This window comes from Macrobrachium rosenbergii, chromosome 37 (genome assembly GCF_040412425.1).
Source record: "Macrobrachium rosenbergii isolate ZJJX-2024 chromosome 37, ASM4041242v1, whole genome shotgun sequence".
NCBI classification, from domain to species: Eukaryota; Metazoa; Arthropoda; class Malacostraca; order Decapoda; family Palaemonidae; genus Macrobrachium; species Macrobrachium rosenbergii.
In genome coordinates this window covers 2,702,349-2,726,523 of record NC_089777.1, presented here as the reverse complement: position 1 = coordinate 2,726,523, position 24,175 = coordinate 2,702,349, and the positions used below count along the sequence as shown (strand labels likewise).

The 24,175-nt window shown below is 35.3% G+C and overlaps 2 protein-coding genes across 2 annotated transcripts in view; one reads left to right on the top strand and one right to left on the bottom strand.

The window, feature by feature from the left end:
• LOC136825252 (uncharacterized) overlaps window positions 1–20,842 on the top strand; it is a 218,875-nt gene extending 198,033 nt beyond the window's left edge. Inside the window, exons 5-8 of the mRNA XM_067081307.1 lie at window positions 1,263–1,363; window positions 6,257–6,490; window positions 7,687–7,799; window positions 20,688–20,842. Of these exons, the coding sequence (XP_066937408.1) occupies window positions 1,263–1,363; window positions 6,257–6,490; window positions 7,687–7,799; window positions 20,688–20,759 (520 nt within the window). The 3' untranslated portion in view covers window positions 20,760–20,842. The remainder of the gene's footprint in view (window positions 1–1,262; window positions 1,364–6,256; window positions 6,491–7,686; window positions 7,800–20,687) is intronic.
• The window catches only part of LOC136825092 (uncharacterized), a 467,192-nt gene that overhangs the window by 408,626 nt on the left and 34,391 nt on the right, over window positions 1–24,175 (bottom strand). The gene's annotated exons all lie outside the window — the stretch shown is intronic.

Genomic DNA, 24,175 nt, shown 5'->3' with positions numbered 1-24,175 from the left:
AGTAAAGAATTTTTTTTTTTTCGTTAAATAACTCGCTTGTTTCCATATTTAGAGGACTGGGACTCTTATTCTGACTATTCCACCATAAAATATAAACATTTAGAAAAAAAGGACAGCAAAATGAACTTTGTTGGCATAAAATATCTATTTTTGCTGAATTTTCGAAATTATTTTTTCGCACTATCAACCGCTCCCAGACACCTTTGGGCTCAGGTACGCTCAGTGATATAGTAAATATACAGATGGGAAAGGGTTAATAATTTAACATTGCTTACTTGATTCAATTTTCATTTATTAAGATTTTCTTTTCAAATCTTGAGTAATTCTTTACAGTTTAAATTCTGCTTGATGAACTTAATAATTTCTTGATAAATTAAAGTGTTTGTGATTTAGTTTTGTTTAACTCAAGAATTAATTAAATTTTGTGTTGTTTTCAAGTAATAGTAAATTTTTCAGATTGTGAATTCTAATTATAAATTTTGAATTTAAAAATAAATTTTTGTATTTAAAATAAAAAAAAAGGTTTTCATAAATGAAAAACTTTTTTTTCACATATTTACCACCAGTGAATAGGATTAATTGTGTGAATAAGGCAAAGCGATAAATATGTTTTGTTCCTTTAGTTTTGCTGAAGTGAATTAAGACCAGGAAACAGTTAAAGTTGTTTGATGGAGTGATGCCTTTTAACTCTAGTGTATTTCTTGTTTAATTGTTGATTCCTCACACTAGTCTTGATAAACTTAGTTTGATTTTTTCATCTGATTAATGAGCTTTTTAAGGGATCACTGTTACCTTTAGAGTACTCCGTCATAATTCTTATATTGTTATGAGAGTTCAGGTATCTGGCTAAAGTGAGGTAAATTTTCGAAATCTGTGATTAGCTGTGTAATAACCAGGTACTTGGTATGCTTCATGACAATATATATATATATATATATATATATATATATATATATATATATATATATATATATATATATATATATAGATCTTGCTTTAGAGACATTTTAAAATGCCGTAATATTTTACCTGGTGAATAATCCATGTTAATGTCATAAATGACTAGTATGAATTTGCTACCCTCTAGTGATACCTATTGACTATGTTGTAATTATATTTGAATATTAATTTACATTTGAACATGACTTGTTTGTGAATGTGTTTTCCAGTAGTTGGAAACTTACTTTTTAGTGCAATACAAATAAGTGTACATTGCTGTAAAGTAATTCCCCAATAAATATTTTCATTTTTGTGGGTTTCAGGAAAAGTAGTGAATGGGATGCTGCAGCCACCAATTTTGTACAGAATGTTTTCGAGCACAAGCACAGTGTGAACTTTGTTCCAGTTAAATATGATAGTGATGGTATGTAAAATGTTGAATTTGTAACCAAGTTTGCAAAATGTGTACCTTGCAGTACTTTTATCTGAATTTGCTCCACCACAAATCCATCACTTACAGTAAGCCTTTATCTTTGCTGTAAAATCATCCATAGGGCTTTAGTATATGTTCAGACATTATTACACTTAGCCATTACTTTAGGTGTACTCAAGGCATTATAGCAGTCTTTGGGGGGAGGACTGTCTAGTTCATATCACCAGTTATGGCAAGGAGATGCAGTCCTGAGAGCAATGGCCTGCTTTCAGGCATACAGTGTAAAATCCTTATTAATGGTAAAAATTTAATGAAAAACATTTGCGCCCTTCTTTCCTCATAGGTGGCATATGTTAAGCGTACCTTACTCTTATGCTCTCTGTGGACCACTTTAAAGCCATGCATGTAGCTCCAGGAGGAGGGTGCCTGCTTGGGAGTAATTGAAATTATCATGTGATGTTGCTTTGTGAAGAGGTGGGAGACACTGCGGTTTGTTGAATGTTTGCCATTCAGCACTGAGTTCTGTTAGTTTAGTGATGTGAGTTGTTAAAGGTTAAGGAAGAGTTGTTAGGTTGGATTACTTCGCTGGTACTCCTAAGACTTGGAACATTAGCGTGAGGCCCTTTTTTTAAATCTGCTCAATTACTAGATTGCAGGTCAGATGGTCATATAGGTACTTCCAGGTGTCAGGTTTTAGGTTACTGACTACTATCCTGCATTTGTAAACAGGATTGAACGGAGGAGTCATTGCAAGTGCCTTGCATTGCAGTGGAAAATGTTGCCAGATGAAGCAGAACTGATTCATTCTTTTAGCTGTGGCAGGGTATGCTAAGTGTTGTAGGTGGGCTTTGAGACCATCTTCATACACAGCTCCAAAAATATGCAAGTAGTCCCTCAATTATCCATTTTCACCCAATCCGACATGTGACACTATCTGGAGGGCTCCAGCACCACAATATACATGCTATTGTACAATTCATAAAAATTGAAAGAAACTGTACTTTTATGTTTGACAAGGTAGCTAAGGAAGAAAGATTCGTTTGTGACACTGCTTACAGGCATCAACAAGCTGAGATCGAGTTATGGGAGGGAATTTGTAGGGTGGGAGTGGGAAGGCCCAGCAGGATAGGTGGGGAGGGGTTGGCATTGCTGCACCAGAAAGAGGTGGTAGTAAAACTGCTTACAGGCAGAAGCCTGCTGAGAAAGGATTATTGTTGGAAGGGGTTGAGAGTCTGCGGATATTATTTCTGGGGTGGGAAGGACGTCTGGAATGGTTGTGGAGGGATAGGCAGGCATTTAACTTTTGGAGAGCTTTTGTTATTGTAAAAAATACTTTGTTTTTTCATATTCATTGATATTAATTTTAAATAAGCTTTTTGAAAAATGAATCTTACCTCTCCATTACAGTATATAGTTTTACTTCTGTACCAGAAGGAGTTCAACAGATTGTAAAAGGAAAACAAGAACACAGTTTCCTCTGAATATCCATATCCCCCACCCCCCACCAGAGGACCAATAGGTACAAACACTTGCAGCCAGTCAATCTAAATCTGTTGCCGGTTTCAATAGGAGATAGACAGATTGTTAGATGTACCCAGTATTGTGTTCAACAAAATTGTTTTTGTTTTGGATTTTCTTTTATTTTATTTTGTATTTTGGATCAGTAAGAACATGTAAGGTAAGAGTTGCTATAATATGCTTTATTCCATCTTAATTAACCCTTAAACGCCGACTGGACGTATCGTACGTCGACTAAAATTGTCTGTCGGGTGCTGAGTGGATATACCATACGTCGACTACAAAAAATTTCAACCTTTGGTCAACTTTGACTCGACCGAAATGATCGAAAAACGCAATTGTAAGCTAAAACTCTTACATTCTAGTAATATTCAATCATTTACCTTCATTTTGCAACAAATTGGAAGTCTCTAGCACAATATTTCGATTTATGGTGAATTTTTTAAAAAACTTTTTCCTTACATCCGCGCGGTAACTCGCCGAAAATTTCAGAAATTCTTCCGTCATTTTGTCGTAACTTTTGCACCATTTTATATTAGCAGTTACATAAAGTTTTATATATGAAAATGTGCGCAATTTCACGTAAAATACAACAAAAAACAACCCATGGTTGTAGCTTTATCAGTTTGAAAATATTTTCATATAAATCACGATAAGTGCCAAAATTTCAACCTTCGGTCAACTTTGACTCGACCGAAATGGTCGGAAAACACAATTGTAAGCTAAAACTCTTACATTTTTGCAACAAATTGGAAGTCTCTAGCACAATAATTTGATTTATGGTGAATTTTTGAAAAAAACTTTTTCCTTACTTCCGCGTGGTAACTCGGCCGAACATCTAGGAAATTCTTTCGTCACTTTGTCGTAATGTTTACACCGTTTTATATTAGTTGTTACATAAGGTTTTATATGTGAAAATGTGCACAATTTCATGTAGAATACAACAAAAAATAACTCATGGTTGTAGCTTTTATCAGTTTTGAAATATTTTCATATAAATCACAATAAATAGAAAAAATTCTACCTTCGGTCAACTTTAACTCGACCGAAATGGTCGGAAACTGCAATTGTAAGCTAAAACACTTACAGTCTAGTAATATTCAATCAATTACCTTCATTTTGCAACAAACTGGAAGTCTCTAGCACAATATTTCGATTTATGGTGAATTTTTGAAAAATACTATTTTTACGTCCCCCTTTACGAATTCATGCATCATTTTGTGATAATATTTTCTCTGTGTTGCTTTGATCATTTTACAATTTGTTATATACCAAAATCATTGCAATTTAGTGTACAATACAAAGAAAAAAATAACTCATTATCTTTAACCGTTTTGCTCACAGCGCGATTTGTATAGAACTATATATGAAATTTTTTTTTTTTGCTGTCCTATATTTCAATATTTATATATGATAATGATATTTTTTCATTTCTGATGGTTGCATATTAAATTTCAGGCAATGACAAAAAAAGGAGCAAAAAATTAACTCTTAATCTTAAAAACTAAGCGTGCTGTGATTTCTAAAAAAAAAATTTTTTTTTCCGCGTCGGCGCTAACTCCCAAACGCCACTGGCATACGGCAGACACTTTTGTAAATAGAGGCTCGGCGTTTAAGGGTTAATAAGCTCAGTGGTCTGGTTAAAGTAAGATATCCCTTTTTTTTTTTTGTATTATAAATTGCGATCATAGCGATCAGTGTTTTGGTTTGGAAATCGATTACGCGGTATGTTTATTTCACCATATTTAACTCAGTTCAGAGCACTTTTCTTGCTTCTAGTTAGCATAAATTAATCTCAAGATACATTATTTATATGGGTTAAGGTTAGTTTTCATTATATGAAGTGTTTTTAAGTCGAAATATAACTTAAGTACGTCTTGTTGTGAATTTAATTTAGCTATTTTTTCGTTAATAGATGACAGCCATTTGAGGACTTTTTTTTTTTTTTTTTTTTTTTTTTTTTTTTTTTTTTTTTTTGTAAAAAAATAAAATTCAAGATTCTGTTTGCTATTTTCACTTGATTTCATCATGATACAAGCTTTACGTATTTATCGTTTACCGGTGTAAAAATAGCAGTACAGTAATATGTTTTCTTTCATGCCCAGTAATTTTGATTAAAATACTTTCTCTCCAATTTTAATTATGGTCGAGTTTCATCCATGTTGCCGATGCACGATAATTTGTAGTCACTAGCAGCTTGAACATTGTTTTCTCTGCTTCAGTTACAACTTGCAGCTTAAATTTAGCAGTATATTTCCTTGCCAATCTTTTATCCATACCGAGTAAGGGCATAATGTAAAAATATATCAGTCCTATTCTACTTAACGTCATTTGTACTATAACTACGGTAATTGTTTATTACCATACAATGCTTGAAATACAAGCAAAACAGCTGTTGCTATCCGATTTGGTTCGGTTGTAAGCAAAACAACAGTTTCTTGTTTGGTTGTTTATGGCTGTATACATTTACGCAAGAGTATAACGTTACTAACAATACTTGTATCATTCTCTTTTATTTTTTTAACTAGAAGATGGGATAAAGAGATGGAGGAAAAGAAGTTGGTCTATTGTAATTTGGTCTCTTGCTGCCTGATTGTGTGCTGCTGTGTATGCCCGCGCGAAATTTTAAAATATATTATAAATATTGCCATATCGGTATTAATTTTTTACCCCATCGTAAAATCGAATTATCGTAAGGTGAATAATATTAACTCTAGCACTACCTGTGTACCTGAGTATTTAGTTTTATCACAAAAAGTGCATTTAGTCATGAAAATGACATGAAAATACAGTAATTAGTGAATATTTCTCAGTGAAAATTTTCACGAATGGGCAAATTTTAAGTGAATGATGCATATATATTTTCCATAGAGAAGTCCACAAATAGGACGAATCATGAGACCACGAATACAGGGGGTTTGCTGTATTACAGTACACGACTGATTTTTATTAATTTTAGTTATCAAAGGCTTGCTTTGCAGACATTATCAAGTTCCTCCTCATGCCACTCTTTTAACATTTATTCAATTCCAAGACCTCTTTAGATTCTGCTGTTATCACTAAGTTATCTAACAATGGCAGCATTCAGACATCCTTTTCTCCACTTTTTTGCAACTTCCCCTATTACTAATATGAACATTTGCCCTCTTCTTTTCTTATGATACACTACCTGTAACACATTGTTAGATTTGCCAAGGTTACCAGAATCCATTGGTGCCAGTGGCATTAATTTTTTAATAGTTTCTGCATACAAGCTTTTGAATTTAAATCAGTATTTGAATATTGCTTTTGTATGTAAATCAGTATTTGAATTAATTTCTTTTTATTAAAGGTGCACTGCAGGACTTAATTCATATACTTTTTCAGGTTGCTTACATGGATTATTGACTGTTAGTATGAACCTCAGTGAATGGGCTTCGGTCTTGCAGTCTTGTACATCATTGTTACCTGAACTGCTAGAAATTACAACTAAACAGAGTACCAGTAGCAAGTCTGAAAAGTTTGAAAAAGACTTGGCACAAATTTTAGTACACCTTAACTTTGCTAACTATGAACGAGAAGTTTTGGAAGATTTTGCTCGAAATAAATGTGGAGTGCAAGGTCAGTACATTTTTAATGCTAGTTTTGCTTCTTTTTTATTTTTTTTATTTTTTTATTATTATTATTATTATTATTATTATTATTATTATTATTATTATTATTATTATTATTATTATTATTAATTAAATACTTCAATCAGACCATTGAGAAGCAGCCATCAGTTGTGAGTGATTCATTTCAAACAATGAATTATCAGCAAATGCATGGATTCACCAGGCCCTGGTGAATCCATGCATTTGCTGTAAAACATGTAGTGTCAAGGGTTATTTCTATGATTAAGCACATTTCTTATAGATAGACTTCATCTAGGCCAGAAGTCACTCTCCTCAATAATCTGTGTAATCATGAATCACACAAGTTAAATCTCAAGTCAAACTTACCACATGTAAGAGAATACAGTATATGACTTGTGCCATCCATATGAAGTCCCAAAATTTACCATCTCTTACCTCCTCCTCACTGTCACTATTTAATGCTATACAGTATGGTCTTCAAGCAGCCCCTTTGCACTTCATTCATGGCGCATTTATTTTACTACTGTACAAACTTTCACTGACTTCTCCTGCCCTTTTGTGACTTTTCTTACCATTCATCAAAATACTAACTTTAATGGGGACATAACACACCTTATCCCAGACCATCTTTTACACCAAACCAATAACTCTCTTAACCACATATCAGCACAGGCTTCACGGTCATCGTAAAAACTAGCAATTGCCCTAAACAAGTTACCCTGTGGACTATGCATCCTCAATGCTACATAGTATTTCTCAGTTCTTTCATATTCTTTATTCAGTTGTTTGTAAGCTTTAAACTTTTTCTCTTTCCTCAACCTCAAACAGTTTTTTCCTAACAAACATTGGGTCCACACTCCCTCTTCTTTGTCTAAACCCGCAGCCAGTACTTATGCCTTGTGCCTTTACGTGAAAGTTTTTTTTGCTAAGTGGGTTTATCGCTCTGTTAGCTGATAAGGGTTGCATTTGAGTTTGATTGTTGTGGTATCATGTTTAAACCAACTCTCCTTTGAGGGAGGTGAGTTATAAGGGGAAACATGTATATATTTTTAATTGAACTTGGCTTGGGGTTAACATAAATAAACAGTTGCAATTGCTTGACCAGCCATTCCTGAGGATATAGAGAGATGGAGAAAGTGGTTTATATGCAGTACTTTTTCAATGCTTGTTTAATGCTTACAGGTTTGCCATCTTTACAAATTGGTTACAGAAGTGACGGAAGATTGAAGTATCAGTTATCAGACTCCAAGACTCAAGACTCTAACAATGAAGAGAAAGAGCAACGTGCAGTAGAAGTAAGAATTTTTTTTCCATTTAGCCTCTACTAATGAAATGAAGGCATTATGCAGAGATCCCCTTTTCAGGACAACAAAAATATCTTTTGTTGTTTATTAGCCAGTTTTTATCAGTTTTCATGGAAGTAAAATTTTCTGGACGTAAGGTCTGAATGCCTATATGTAGCATGGTTGGACTGAGTGAGTGGTTTTTTTTTTTTTTTTTTTTTTTTTTTTTGTCCTGAAAATTTTTGTCAAGAAATTTGTGTTTATTTTTATTCCAAATTAATAATTTCCAGCTTCATAAACCATAGTCATTGTTATGCAGTTTACATAAATATCTCATTAATCAGTCAAGTCTGCAGTTTTGGATGTTACTTCAATGTTTTAATAATATTTAGAATTTCATGTTTTATATGAAGGCCAGGTATTTAAATACATTTGTGTCAGGCATTTTTTCCAGTCTTGATGAAGTACATTAGGATCATGAGAGCACTAAGTCACTTTTCCAGACTTCTATAAGGGCTCGTCCAAAGTGTTTATTAATAACATAAGATGTGAAAATTAAGCAAGGTAAAATTAAAGAAATTGAACAGTCAGTTGGAACAGATGTGAAGTAAAAAGTAAAGCAATTTAGCTTGAGCCACAGGGCACTTGATTTCTACAGAGGCCCTGTAAGATACTCTTTAGGTGGTACTCTTACTAAGTATCAGGAACGACAGTAATGGGAATTAAAGGTACCTTTAATTTTTGTGAAAGACAAAAATTGAAAAATATGTAACATAACTGTCAGTGTGCAACTTTTAGACAATCAAGTTTTAGTGGAAAGAAAAACAATTTTTGTTGTAACCCCAAAATACAGAATCATCATATGGAAGAACCTTTTTCATAATTTAAAAATATGAGAGGATATTGAAAGTGAAAATATGAAAACTTGGCATTCTCACTAGATATAAAGGAAAATTATCAAACCTTCTGCCATACTGAATTATCATCATGGTATTCAGTGTCACTCAACATGTACCGTACTGCTTATATTGAAACCAACAGCTCTCTCATAATTTGGATGTCTGTGATTTTGTTAAAAAAGCTATGCAAAACTTTTTATTAATATTTGTTCAGCAGTTCAGCTCAAATCCTCTGTCACCAGCAGAAACTCATTCCTTGTTGTAGTTGAATCTCGTCGTCTTTGAAGGTTGGTAGACAGGGTGTCTAACAAACCAGTGGACTTGGCTTAGTTGGCACAACCCTGGGTGGCATCTGATGCAAAGATAAGAAAGGATTCATCAGCATCTTCTGCATGGTAGCTGGAGCTGGAATGACCACAGGAGACAAAAATCTCTTCCTCTTCTGCTTATTCATGGGATAGTTTGACACTTTGAGGATTGGGAGGAAGAGGAAACAATTGCGCAACCTGAGGCTCAATCTGCTAGGGAGGAATTAGTCATTGGTCTGATTTAGGACAAATGCTGTTGGCCATCTGAGAAGTCACTTGGGTGCTCAGAGTCATCCCTTTGTCATCTCAAAGCCCATTAATCTCAAACACCCTTTTGGCCATTGTGAGCCCTGGAACAGTATTGATCTTGGATTATGTAGATGTGCATGCCACAACCGAAGGGGTCTGCACTGGTCTCTCCACTCAGTGGTTCAGTGGAAGAGGGGCTCTTCAAGCAGCAACACTCAAGATGGTCTAAAAGAACTGGTAAGAGACAAATGACTTTTTGGTCTAGGTAGCAAGATATCCTCCAAACATGGTAAGGGTATTTTTGGTGAAGAAGGCTCTGGTTGGGTGGCAGGGGCCACACCAGGTGTTAAGGGTGGATCTGAAATGAGAGAGGGGCTGTCTCATCCAAAGATTCAGGAATTGCAGGGGGAGCATTCAAGTATAACAACAGGCACTTCGCAGGAAAGATCCATGGACAGAATACAATTGTGGATGAATAGATGAGATCACTCTGGTAGAACTCAGACAGGAGTGCTTAATCTGGCAGAGGAGGAGTGAGTAATTGTGATGGTACTAGAGGCAACTGTAAGGTTGGAATCCTTGAAGAATGTCAGTACAACTGTTCCTGGGTGAAGAGGTTTCACTACTCATGAGATCATTCATAGCACTTCTAGCATACTTGCTGCAGGGGATATGTCTGACCTAAGCAGGATGGACACAAAATGTGGATCTTGATCCACATCTTGTGGGATGGGCTACAATCCTGACCAGGAAGACCTTTGCAGGTGTTCTGAAGCATCATGACCAGACAAATAACACTAGGATCAACACACCACAAAACATTCACAAACCAATACATGAACACAGATTCAATAAAAATAACTTCATAATAACACCACATTCACAAATTTAAGTAACTTCATTACAAAAATGGACAAGTGAATATGTGCCAAAAGGAAAATTCCATATACTATTTAAATTGAACAAGGGATTACTTAGTGTAGATGCAATATGGCATATAGGAATGGGCAAGAATATGCATGTTAAAGATGAAGCAAGAACCCCCTATTCCTATAAGATGAATTTGTTACAACAACAGAGAAACAGGAGAGCACAAGATCAAAATAAAACATCTCGATGATCCGGAAGGAATAGGAATAATTTGGCTGTACATACAGTAGCCATCTAAAGGAAGGCATTGAAGACAACTCAGTATTCCCACAATAACAAATCACAAAATGTATGGCAAGATGGGAGTAAGGTGGATAAAATGAAATTGAAATGTGAACACAGAGCACAGCTGCTTATCAAATGCAGTCCTGGGAAATCTTGAAATGTTGACCCAGTAAAGTTGACAAAAAAGTGAATTGGCAGTGGAAGTGTGTTCAAAAAGGCAGGATAAAGCTTGCATATTTAGGGCTTTTAGATCTTGTCTTAATAAGTCAGGGGTATTTAACAGTTTTTGTTCATTGTTGTCGTAAAAAGAAAATATAGGTTATTCCTAACTGGAAGCATTTAAGATAGTAGGCTAACCTTAAGTGTGTAAAAAAAAAAAAAATTTCTTGATCGTTTAGCAGAATGTATTGATGCGATGTTTATTTCCAGTTATTAAACACATTATGTTATATATCAAATTATGCTCATTTCACATATTCTGCAATTAGAACAACCTGAAAAGCATCATGGCAAATTTAGAGTGATGTATACATAGATGTCTGTTCTATTGTTGATGAATATTTTTGAATGGTCACTTGGTAGAATGGCATTTTTTGGATGGTTTGTCACCCATGTGGTCCCATTAACACAGCTCAGCCCATCAGAGCTTGTAGTGGAATTGAAAAGCTGGATTCCACCTTTAAGTAAGGATATGCAGATACATTGCATTAAAATTCAGATGTGTTGTCTTCAGCTATAATGATGAGTACAGTAACGTATAATATGTTTCTTCTAAGAGTAATCCATGTACAGGTAGTCGTCGACTTACGACCTATCGACTTACGACTGACCGACTTTTCTGACGGCTACGACAATATAATAATATATAATAATATTTAATTTTATATTTTGCTAAAATACGTCGAGCGCGCGATGATACTTTTTCCGCTACCGGCAGCGCTCATATCTGAGAGATGCTCAGCTTTCGGCAGCATTGTGTGCTTGTGTCGTTCGAAAATGGTAAAAGATTCATATTTTTGTAATGTATTTTGTATTTCTATTTTTTGCAAATAAATCAAATGTAATAACAAATTACCGTATTTGATGGCTTATAATACGCATGTCTGCATAGGACGCACCCCAATTTCAGCAGGACATTGAGGGGAAAAAAATAAGGTTTCCTAGCCTATGCTCATATGATTTTGGTAAGTAAAAACTGTAGTATTAGGTTATCATATGCATATTGTTTCTTACCCACAGAATCAACAAAAACATTAATAAAGAAGTTATTTACCATATTTATATTTATCAAAATATGTATTATACAATCAGCCATTTACTACGATCGAATGTTTCGTCTGCTGCTGAAAGCTACCTCATAGGTTTACCAATAGATTGCAACACATTCATTTGTAAACATTGTTTCTTACCGGCAGAATCAACAAAAACATTAACAAAGATGTTACCTACGGTAATATATGTTATATATATCCATTATATATTATAAAAGTATGCAATCAAGGGGTAAAATCCAATAAATAAAAATGTTTCCTATGTAACGGCTCGAGTCTCGTGAGCAACTGAACAAAGCCATGTTATTATTCTTAAAAGAGAATGCTAGCACGAGTTACGAAGTATCAACTCAACGAAGCCTTGTTATTATGCCTAAAGAAAATGGTAGCAGGAATTGTCAACCACCAATTGATCGAAGCCATGTTGTTATGCGTAAAGAGAATGTTAGCAGGAATTGCCAACTACGAACCGAACGAAGCCTTGTTATCCGTAAAGCTCTCGAGATAATCACCAATAGGTGGCAGCACACGTACTGTTTATATCTATAAATGTGGAATGCGGCGATCCGCTGTAGACGACGATAATGATATTAACATTTTTATGAAAATATCGGTAATAACAACGAAGATATTGATTATAATACTAGCAGTAGTAATTGCGGTGATAGTAAGTGTGATAATGATAAATAATTATAATAAACTGTTTTTTAATAGGTTATTAGGATAACACCGAATTTTACGCATCTACGTGACGTTTCATGTATAATTTCGGCCAAAATTCTTAAATTTTGAGCCTACATTATGTACATAGGACGCAGGGGGATTTTTTAGGCCATTTTTTTTTTTTTTTTTAAAGTGCGTCTTATACGCCGTCAAATACGGTATGTATTTAATTCAAACCTATAAATAAACAAAAGTAAATAATACGTCATACGTGTAGTCGATTGGCAATGCAAATGGCGGATAAGAAAATGTAAACAGACCAGACAGAGGGTTTGAATGCCTACAATAAAAATGTTAAATACAGTAATAAAAGTAAGTATTAATCAAGGAGTTCAAGCATGATAAGATTTCATATGCTAAACGTAAAAATAGGTACTATACATGCACATTTTTTGGATAATATAAAATGTATATGTAGGCTAGTCATACTTAGGAGATATGATGGATAATATACGTAGGTACAGAATACATGTACATATGTGGTTGGTCGACTTACGACGAGATCGACTTCCGACCGCTCTTTCGGAACCTAATGCCGTCGTAAGTCGACGACTACCTGTACTTGTAATTGCAAATTTCATAGTTTATTGTCTTTTGCAGGATTCTTTCTCACACATACAACTCTCTGGTCCCTTGAGAGCTATAGATTTTTGTAAACTTAATTCAGTGAGCCTTAGTCAGTTTCTTTATTCAAGTCTCCTATTTATGTGAGAGTATTGAGAACTGAATCCTCCTGCCTCAGTTGTAATTCGTGATAATGTACTGTAAATGGAGTTTTATGAAACACATTTCTTGTAAATATCATAGTGTTTTCTTTCACTATGCCCATCATTTTCATTCAGTGCCTTACATCTCAACCCCTGTGATTTCTGACATGACACGTGATTACACAAAAATTGAGATTGAAACTGACTTGCAAGGAACCGAAGGATCATTGTGTGTTTGTGTGTGTGGAGGGTATGAAGTTTTTAGGGATTTCGAAGTAGATGAATGTGGGATAATGTTGTATTAAAAATAAGTAAAAAAAAAAAAATATTAACTGCAGAGTAATCTTTTCTATTGTTTTTATGTATTTTTGTGTACTTATATTTTAAATCTATTCCATTCATTAACAACTTATTTTATGTACAGCAGATATAATTAAGTTAGTAATGCACTAATTATGATTATTGTACTAAATTTTAAATTGTTTCATGACAAACCTACAACTTTCACTTAGCCTGTTTGTCCATTTGTTCAAATCCCTACACACCAATTCCAAAGGAAAGATTCAATAGAAAAGCATCATATTAGGTTAGCAGGTGGATATTTGTCTTGACAAATCCTTGGTGGAAAACTAGTTCACTTTTGTTGGGTTGGTCAGCTGAGTTCTCATCAGCAGTATTAGTCAGGATTCCCCTAAATTTTTCTTTATTTCCATGTATCATATTCTAATTGTTGAACTTCTGTAAAGTGCTGTAGACACAAAGACCCGTAACCTTCTGATTTTTTTTGCAGTGTAGGCGACTGGCAACTAAAGTTGGTTGAGAACCTCCTTTAGTGGCAAGGTCAGTATAATTTAGCTTTGGTACCAGTAGGTCTCTCTATAACATGTATGCAAGAAGTCAGCAAGAAGCACTGGAAGATATCTTCCTGTCAAAAAGAAGTGTTGGAAGTTATCTTCCTGACACTTAAGTTCTCAATATTTACTTACCTGGGAAGCCAAATTGGAATGAAGTTGGAGAGATTTTGTTTCATAGTGGTATCTGTTGTCAGCTGAGCAGAGCTAGGGAATGTTCCTGTAATCCCAATTATGGCATCATGAAGATACTTGAGCAGAAAAGGTCAGATTTTCTCAGTAGGATGGTCTTGGCATCCTCAAGTGTTGTGTGCCCTTTGGCTATTATCGGGAACTTCTTTGTTTGAATTATTTGTACGAACCTATGCAACAAGATTCCAATTCATTTTTCAGTCTGTTCACACCTAACAGGATGGAAAATAGGTGCTTGTACATTTTTTGGACAATTTGAAGACATATTCATTTCCATTCTTGGTTAATAAGGACTGCTAGACAAAGTCCCTGGATCAAAAGATCTGAGTTCGACCACACTTGTCCCTTTATGTGCTTATTAAGAATGGTTCCTGGAACTTTTCTTACTCCTAGTAGACCACTGGAGAACTTTGCCAGTGTTAGACAGACTGCTTCATTAGTCACAGTGGCTCTTATTTTTCATTCATGGAGGTTATCCAGTTAAGCGTCATGAAGGAGCTTTTCTGCAGAAGCATCTGATTTAACCTCAGGCATATAATAGCAGTGCTTGTCAGTACTGTGGTCATTTATGATTAGTGTAACAACAGGGTTCTTTTGTAATAGTTGAATACTACTGTGAATCATATCCAGCTTTCATATATGTAGATATGAGTTTGAGCTGCAGGCTCACCTGGCAGTTTAGAGAAATGAAGGTCTACCTGGTCACTGGTCAGCTTTGTCTTCATGCTTACCTACCCTCCAGTAGGGAAGGATAGGGCAGTTCATTTTATATGCTTCAGTAAGTTGATAGTGTGCCATGGCTGTTGGGAAGTATTTTGCTTATTTTTTCTTGTGCTGTGCTGGAAAATATGTATAATTTTGTCTTTGTTTTGTGTAGGTGGTTTTCACCACTACATAATAAGGCAGTTCTTTTAAGCTAGAGGGAGCATTGCGTCTTTGACCAATCATGACAAGCACACTAAATGGTTAATATGTATTGGTAAGATATGGGACATGTAAGATTTCTGCCCCAAGTTTTGCCTTTGCCTATTAACCTTTTTGCTGCGAGCCTGTTACCACCACTAATGAGAAGATCAGTGTCCTGCTAGTTGTGTAACAAATTTATCCTTTGGCCTGTTAACCCTTCGCCTGCAAGCCTGTTAGTGCCACTAGTGATATCATCAGAGTCCTACTGAGCATGTAACACTAATTTTTTCTCCCTTTGATATTTACATTTCGATTTTTTTTTTTTTTTTCATTTCTGTTATAATATTACACTTTACTGTTTCAGTAAACCCCTCAGATTCACGTTCTCACGAGTCGCTGACTCAGTGATTCGCAGAATTTTCTGTGGATAGAGCAATATTCTTTATTTTCATATTTTCGTGATTAAATACTGCACTGCACGTACATATACATTTTATGCTTGCATAATGATTTACAGTACTAATTTTTAAATATTAAGTTTAATAATTTAATAATAACATTAAATAACAAAAATAATAATTCTCTCTCTCTCAAATTCTTCATTGGAGGGGTGGCTAGAGCTCTCGGCTAGCACGCTGGTGGCCCATCGTTCAAGTCTCTGACTGGCCAATGAAGAATTAGAGGAATTTATTTCTGGTGATAGAAATTCATTTCTTGTCATAATGTGGTTTGGATTCCGCAATAAGCTGTAGGTCCCATTGCTAGGTAACCAATTGGTTCTTAGCCACGTAAAATAAGTCTAATCCTTCGGGCCAGCCCTAGGAGAGATGTAAACTACCCAGTGGTCTGGTTAAACTAGGATAAACTTAACTTTTAACTTCTCTCTCTCTCTCTCTCTCTCTCTCTCTCTCTCTCTCTCTCTCAGGTGAGAGAATTTTTATGCATATGTAATATGTATGTTTGTTTATTTTGTATGATAAATAAATGATTTACTAATTTTCAAATAATATTAATGTACTAAACACAGCAAAATATCAATTCATTAAAGAAAATATAGTGAATTAGTAAGATTTTAATTCAATATAAATTCTTTCCTTCATCTTTTTCCGAAAGCTCTGGAGTGAGGCGGAGATTGTGCAACCTGTCAAGTATGTCAAATATCTTGACATACTGACTGCAAGGGTAGAAGATGTTGCCACTCAGTGGTCAAATAAATGTTGCCACTTGGTGGTCAAATAAATGTTGCCACTTGGTGGTCAATACCCTACGAAGGATGCTGAAAAATTCTCTCTCTCTCTCTCTCTCTCTCTCTCTCTCTCTCTCTCTCTCTCTCTCTCTCTCTCTCTCTCTCTCTCCTTGCTGAGGAAGACAGTCTGACGCTGAGAAAATTTTTAGTATCATGATTAGTAAATATCCAGACTGAGAAAATATTTACATTACGAAACAAGCCCAAAATACCATCAAGTTGTGAAGCAAGCTTATACCGAATTTCATACTAGTGCCGGCACGTGAAACAAAATAAAAGACAACGTATGGCCCAAAAAATGAAAAGTAAAAGATTAAAAACTATGCTTATGTAAATATGTTTATTTGTTTTGTACACTGTAGTTTTATAGATAAACATGACTTTACTTTGTTATTAATTTTTTTCATATTTTCCATGCTATAATTACAACTTTTTGCATTTCTATAGTAAATTATTTTAAAATTTTAAACAAGTACACATTATTCCCAGTATTTTTCTCGGACTCTTCAGAGCAAGGGTGGGCTGCCCGTACCTGTCAATTAACTTGACATATTGACATAGACCATGATGGGGAGGTAATGTTGCCCACTGATGGTCAAGGATACTGAAAAATCTCTCTCTCTCTCTCTCTCTCTCTCTCTCTCTCTCTCTCTCTCTCTCTCTCTCTCTCTCTCTCTCTCTTTCCAAAGTCATTCTCTCTTTCCTTGTCATAATATGTAAGAACAAACACCTCTCTCTCTCTCTCTCTCTCTCTCTCTCTCTCTCTCTCTCTCTCTCTCTCTCTCTCTCTCTCTCTCTCTCTCTCTCATGCCAAAGGATACACAAAATGTGAGAGATGGATAGATAGGTAGATAGATAGAAAGGTAGAGTGGTTGATAGAAAGATATACAGTAAAACTCCTGTAATTGCGGGGGATGTGTACCACACCCCCCTGCAAATAGTTAAAACCCGTGAATACTTAGAACCCTTCTAAAAACACTTAGAACTGCCTATTTTGATAGTTCAGACACATACAAAGCAAACTAAAAATGCTTATACGGGTATTATCCCACTTATGATGGGGGTTAGATTCCAAAAAACCATCGTTTGTTGGAAAAAAAGTAAGAAATACCAAAACATATCTCGAATATAGCCTAGCCTACAATAGGGTATTTGGTACCATGTATACATATATGGTAGCCTAGCCTACACTATAAACTATACTTTATACATACACGGTATAGTGATTATTAATATCAGCTAATTCTGGAGGTTCATGCAGAGTGACTTTGATAATTCAATACAAAAGAAATTGAATAACAAACAAGATTTAGCTTAGCCTACACTATGGTATATCATAGGTAGATACGGTAGCCTAGCCTACATTATACTGTACTCTATATTCACATATCACGTAGCCTACATTATACTTTACTCTATATTCACATATCGCATAGCCTACACTATACTGTACTCTATATTCACATATCGCCAAGCCTTCATTATATTGTACTCTATATTCACATGTCGTATTATAAAAACATCAATATAACGAATATGCATTTTTTCCATGGATCTTTTAAAACATTATGCCTTAATTCACTGTATCTAATAATATTGTATATATTCTTATATTGCTTTTGTATTATAAATTGTAATCAATATTTTGATTTGGAAATGTTTACGCGGTGTTTATTTCGCCACATTTAACTCAGTTCTCAGCACTTTCATTGCTTCTAGTTAGCGTAAATGAATCTTTGGATACTTTATTTACACCGGGCAAGGTTATTTTTTGTTATACAAAGTGTTTTTAATTGAAATATAACTTGAATACGTCTCGTTGTGAAACTAATTTAGCCATTTGTTTCATTAATAGATGACGGTGGCTGTTTGGGGATGTTTGTTTTGTGTTAAAAAAAAAATCAAGATTCCGTTCGCTATTTTCATTTGATTTCATCATAATACGAGCTTTATGTATTTATCATTTATCGGTGTAAAAATAGCAGTAATGTGTTCTTTCATGCCCAGTAGTTTTTATTAAAATACTTTCTCCAACTTTATTGACGGTCGAGTTTCATCCACGTTGCCGATGCACGATAATTTACAGTACAGTATAGCCATTAGCAGCTTGAACATTGTTTTCTCAGCTTCAGCCACAACTTAAAGCTTAAATTTAGCAGTATATTTCCATGCCGATCTTTTATCCATACCGAATAAGGGTATAATGTGCAAGTATATCGGTCCTATTCTACTTAACGTCATTTGTACTATAACCTACGTTAATTGTGTATTACTGTACGTTGGTTGAAATACTGTACAAGCGAAAGCGCTTTTGTTATCCGATTCGGTGACAAACAAAACAAGAGTTTCTTGTCGGTTGTTTATGGCTATGCGCATTTACCCAAGAGTATAACGTTACTAATAATACTTTTATCATTCTCTTTTACTTTTTAACTAGAAGATGGGATAAAGAGTTGGAGGAAAAGAAGCAGGTCTAATGTAATGTGGTCTCTCGCTGCCTGCGCCCGCGCAAAATTCAAAAAATATTGTATAATTATTGCCGTATCGGTATTAAATGCTTACCCCGTTGCAAAATCGAATTATCGTAAGGTGAAATATCGTAAGTGGAGCACTACCTGAGTATTTTAATAGTTTTATCACAAAAATTGCATTTAGTAATGAATATGAGATAAAAATACAGTAATGAGTGAATATTTCTCAGTGAACAATACAGTACCGCGAATGGGCAAATTTTCCACGGAGAAATCCGATAATAGTTTAAGGTATATTTCATGTAGGATGCTAGTTTAGGTATACATTTGGTATTTGAACTTTCAGGATAGGCAGTTATAAGCATTTTTAGAGGGGGGGTTGTTAATTGTTCGCAGGGGTTTGTGGTATGCTTCCCAGCAAATACGGGGGTTTACTGTGTGTTGTTATAATAGAGAGCAAATGATTTGTAGGTAATTATTCAAATACCAAATTGCAGTACGTATCTTTTATTGGTGATTCATTTCAGTGTGATACTTCTCAAACCATAGAGTAAAGTAATACCATTTTTGGAATTAAGTTTAAAAATCTTCATTACGAACCTTGAATGCTTGCTGTTGGCCAAAAATTTCACCTGGTAAAAACTCACAAAAAATAAAGAATATATTAGGCATTCTGTAGAAAATGTGATTTCATGTAAGTAACTTAACAAGTAATTACAAAGCTATAGTTTCTAACTTGTGCAGCAGCCTCAATTTTAAAAATCTTACCAGAAAACACTCTGTTTCTGCCATGCTCTCAAATAATATTGGGGGTTTCCTGCATGTTTCTGCCATGCTCTCAAGTAATATTGGGGGTTTGCTGCATGATTCTGCCATGCTCTCAAGTAATATTGGGGGTTTGCTGCAGCTGTTGTTTACTGATTTTTGGTTGTATGGCTGGATTTCAGGGAAGTATTATTGCTTATTTGAGTAGCCTCCAAGCTTCAATAGCTTTCAGGATAATTTTTCTAGTTCTTTGGTTATTACTGTATTATGTCTGATTCAAGTTCACCTAGTAGAAAAAGGAACTCGGCCTCTATAGCCTAGAAACAAGCTTCCCTTAGCCTGGTATTCTACCTAACCTAGGTTAGAAGATAGCTCTGCTATTCTTTCTTCCCCTCTTCCTAATTTTTCTCCTGCTACTAGCCCTCCTACTTTTAATCCACCTACTCCCATGCCTGACTCCCAAACTTCCATACCCAATGTTTTTGCCAATCTAGAGTCTAGGTTTCAGAAAATTATCCTACCGATGAATACAGTGGTGGAGCTAGGTGCGTCACTGAAGGTGCCACTTCTGCAAAGTTACAAGTGATAGTGTTGTGCAAGTGGTTCTCCTAGACCAAGGTCACTGTCTTGCCCACTTGAACCTGGGAGAAGACATACCGAAAGTCCAATGGAGGCCAAGGGGTTGGCCCACAGGTGGTTCCCCCAGGTCGAACCTGTTGTGTGTTCCCAGGTATCGGCAGTGTGTGAATCTCCAGTAATGACTGGTAGGATGGCCAGATATTCCTCTGAAAACTACCTTTAGTCCTGCCCTCCTGTATGCCCATTTACCTCAGTAGTCTGGCATATGCATCACAAAAAGTGCTATAAATAGAACATATGAATGTTTTTCTTCAGTCTTTTTATGAAAATTTCATTGAAATTTTTGGGAAGGTTTTTGTCGAGACATTGGTTTAACTTTAATTATGCATGTGAAGTAGGTTGTCTTACCAAGATTCGAACCGCTAAATTACCTCTTTAAAAAACTTTTTTTAGCTGTTGATATGGTTATGTTATTCTAGGTTTGGTTGATATTTTTAAATTAAGTAGATTCCAGAAGTGCAAATAGTCCAGAATTCCTCAAAAAAATTGTAAGTTAATCTGTCAACATTCTGTTGCAGGTCAAAGAGGCATGTGAGGCAATTTCTGGCAAGTGCAAATATGATGAGAGTTTCTTCAGGATCCTCTTCTAAATTTGCCCATGGCATTTTCAAATACATACACAAAAATCCAAGACTAGATGACGAATTTAATGATGTAGGGTAAGTATTTAAATTAGAAATCTCTAAGGACTGTTTAGAATTTGTAGATCTTAACAACACTGTTTTAGAGAGGTAGTACTAGTGTTATTTTGTAGTTCAACAACATCAGTAGTAAACTCAGTAGACTCATCCATAAATGCCAGCTCAAAATGGAAAATGGTAAAGAAGTTAGATGCCTAAATGATTTGGGACCAGAATGAACAGATAAATGAAAAATGTGCCGAAGTTTCTTTGGAGCAATCAGGTTTTCTGTACAGTGTATAATGCTGTGTGAAACTCTCAGCCATGGCCCATGAAACTTTCAGCCATGGCCTGGTGGTGGCCTGTGTTGTCAGCACCTATAGCGGTCCTAGATGCATGATCATGGCTAACTTTAACAGTAATAAAATAAAAATTACTGAGGCTAGAGGGCTGCAGTTTGATATGTTTGATGATTGGAGGGTGGATGATCAACATACCAATTTGCAGCCCTCTAGCCTCAGTAGTTTTTAAGATCTGAGGGTGATCAGAAAAGTGCTGACGGACAGACAAATAGCCATCTCAATCGTTCTCCTTTATAGAAAACTAAGAAGTAAATGAATGAAAGCTCAGCAGCTGGAGCCAACAGTCCATTCCTAAGGACCCAGTGTATTTTCTACACTGTACCATGCAAACCACACTTTAAGCAGTACAGTACCCACATAAGTGTGATGTTAAGAGTATTAGGCATTGAAGAGAGATTTATACCACAAAAAAAAAAAAATTAGTACTCTTTAAAAGTTGTGGATTTAATGCATGAGATTACTAGTAAGGGTATTCATATATATATATATATATATATATATATATATATATATATATATATATATATATATATATATATATATATATATATATATATATATACTCGTATATATATATGCAGGTATTGCCCTACTTACGATGGGGTTAGGTTCCAAAACCCATCATTTGTTGAAAAAATTGTAACTTGATTATGGCCTAGCCTACACTAGGGTAATCAGTAGCATCTATACATGTATGGTAGCCTAGCCTAGACTACACAGTATACTCTATACATGTATGGTATAGTAATTATTAGTGTCAGCTAATTCTGCAGGTTCAGTGCAGACTGACATGATAAGTCAGTGTAAAGAGAAATTGAATAAAAAGGCCTAGCCTGCACTTTGGTATATAATATACGGTAGCCTACCCTACATTATACTGTATTCTATTTTCACATATTAACACCATATTATACAAACATCAAAATAACGAATGTGCATCTTTTCCATGGATCTTTTAAAAAGTTATGCTTTACTGCACTGTATCCAGTTGTATATATTCTCATATTGCTTTTGCATTATAAATTGCGATCAAATGTTTTGGTTTGGGAATTGATCACGTGGTGTTTATTTCGCCACATTTAACTCAGTTCAGAGCTCTTTTCTTGCCTCTAGTTAGCGTAAATGAATCTCTAGATACTTTATTTATATGGGACATATATTTATCGTTATACAAAGTGTTTTTAAGTCAAAATATAACTTAGATATGTCTTGTTCGGGAATTAATTTAGCTATTTTTTTCGTTAATAGATGACGTTGGTGGCTGGTCGTTTAGGGGCATGCTTGTTTTGTGTAAAAAAAATCAAGATTCTGTTCGCTATATCCTCTTGATTTCATCATCATACTACGAGCTTTTCGTATTTATCTTTTATTGGTGTGAAAACAGCAGTAATATGTGTTCTTTCATGCCCAGTAGTTTTGATCATAATACTCTCCAATTTTATTTGCGGTCGAGTTTCATCCATGTTGCCAATGCACGATAATTTGTAGTCATTAGCAGCAGAAAACATTCGTTTCTCAGCTTCAGCTACAACTTGCAGCTTAAATTTACTGTAGCAGTATATTTCCTCGCCGATCTTTTCTTCAAAGCGGATAAGGGTATAATGTAAAAATATATCAGTACTTAACGTCATTTTTAACATAACTACGGTAATTGTTTAACCGTACGATGGTTGAAATACAAGCAAAACAGTTGTTGTCCGATTCGGTTATTAGCAAAACAACAGTTTCTCGTTTGGTTGTTCATGGCTGTATGCATTTTTGCAAGAGTATAAAGTTACTAACAATACTTTTATCATTCTCTTACTTTTTTAACTAGAAGATGGAATGAAGAGATGGAAAAAAAAAGTTGGTCTCTCTTGCTGCCTGATTGTAGCTTTTGCCTGTGCCTGTTTTGAAATTTAAAAATATTTTCCAAATATTGTAGTACCGGTATTAATTGCTAACTCCATCGTAAACTCGAATTATCTTGACTCATGAACTACCTGTATTTACAAACGCACAAAAATTGCAAACAAACACTGCCCTATTTTAACTTCCGACACAACGAGAGCAAGTCAGGTCGGCTCATTGAATTAATGTACCTATTCCAGCAACTGGGGCCAACATATCGTACACCGTACGCTGCCTGATTGTATGCTGTTGCCTGTGCCAGTCGCCCGCGAAATTTAAAAATACGTTTTGTTCATGCAACTTACCTGTCAGATATATATATAGCTGTATTCTCCGAAGTCCGACAGAATTCCAAAACTCGCGGCACACACAGTGGGCCAGGTGGTTAATACCCATTCCCGCCGCTGGGAGGCGGTATCAGGAACCATTCCCATTTTCTATTCAGATTTTTCTCTGTCGCCGGTACTGTCAACAACTGTTTTCAGTACCTCCGTCTTTGGATTTCGTAAACTCGTTATTTTCCACTTAAGTATTCTATTTGACTTTTGGTTTTTGTCTTTGGATTGTGGATTGGCATACGCTTTTGTGGAATTTGCTTTTGATTGCTCTTTGGATGATGTCTGGATCTAGTTATGCTAGCTTCAGAGTATGTTGTGTGAATGAGTTTAAGGTGAGGCTACCGAAAGTTTCGGTAGATCCTCACTTTATATGCATGAGGTGTAGGGGGCAGGTTTGCTTGATAAATGATCGCTTACTTTGCCTCCCACCCTGCTAATTTATTAGTTCAGGATTTCATTCTCGCACTAATAGTGCTCCTTTTTGCATCTGGAAGATGGCTAACAAAATATTATCTATTGCGAAGGTGCATAGATTGAGCGAGTCAAGCGATAATAAAGAAGAAACAATAGTAACGCTGGGTCAGTCAAAGTGCACGTCGTGAAAACGGACTCGTAAGGCGGACGCTGAAGAAGGATATGTCCAATAAAGTTTTCGTAACTATGTTGTTACAACAAAATCAAACACTTATGGAGTTATTAAAGGAAATGTAAGGTTTGTTTTTGGAGATAACTAGAGCAGAGCGGGACTAGTGACGTCACGTAGGCAATGGCTGCCTCCTAGTAAAAAGTAAACAAA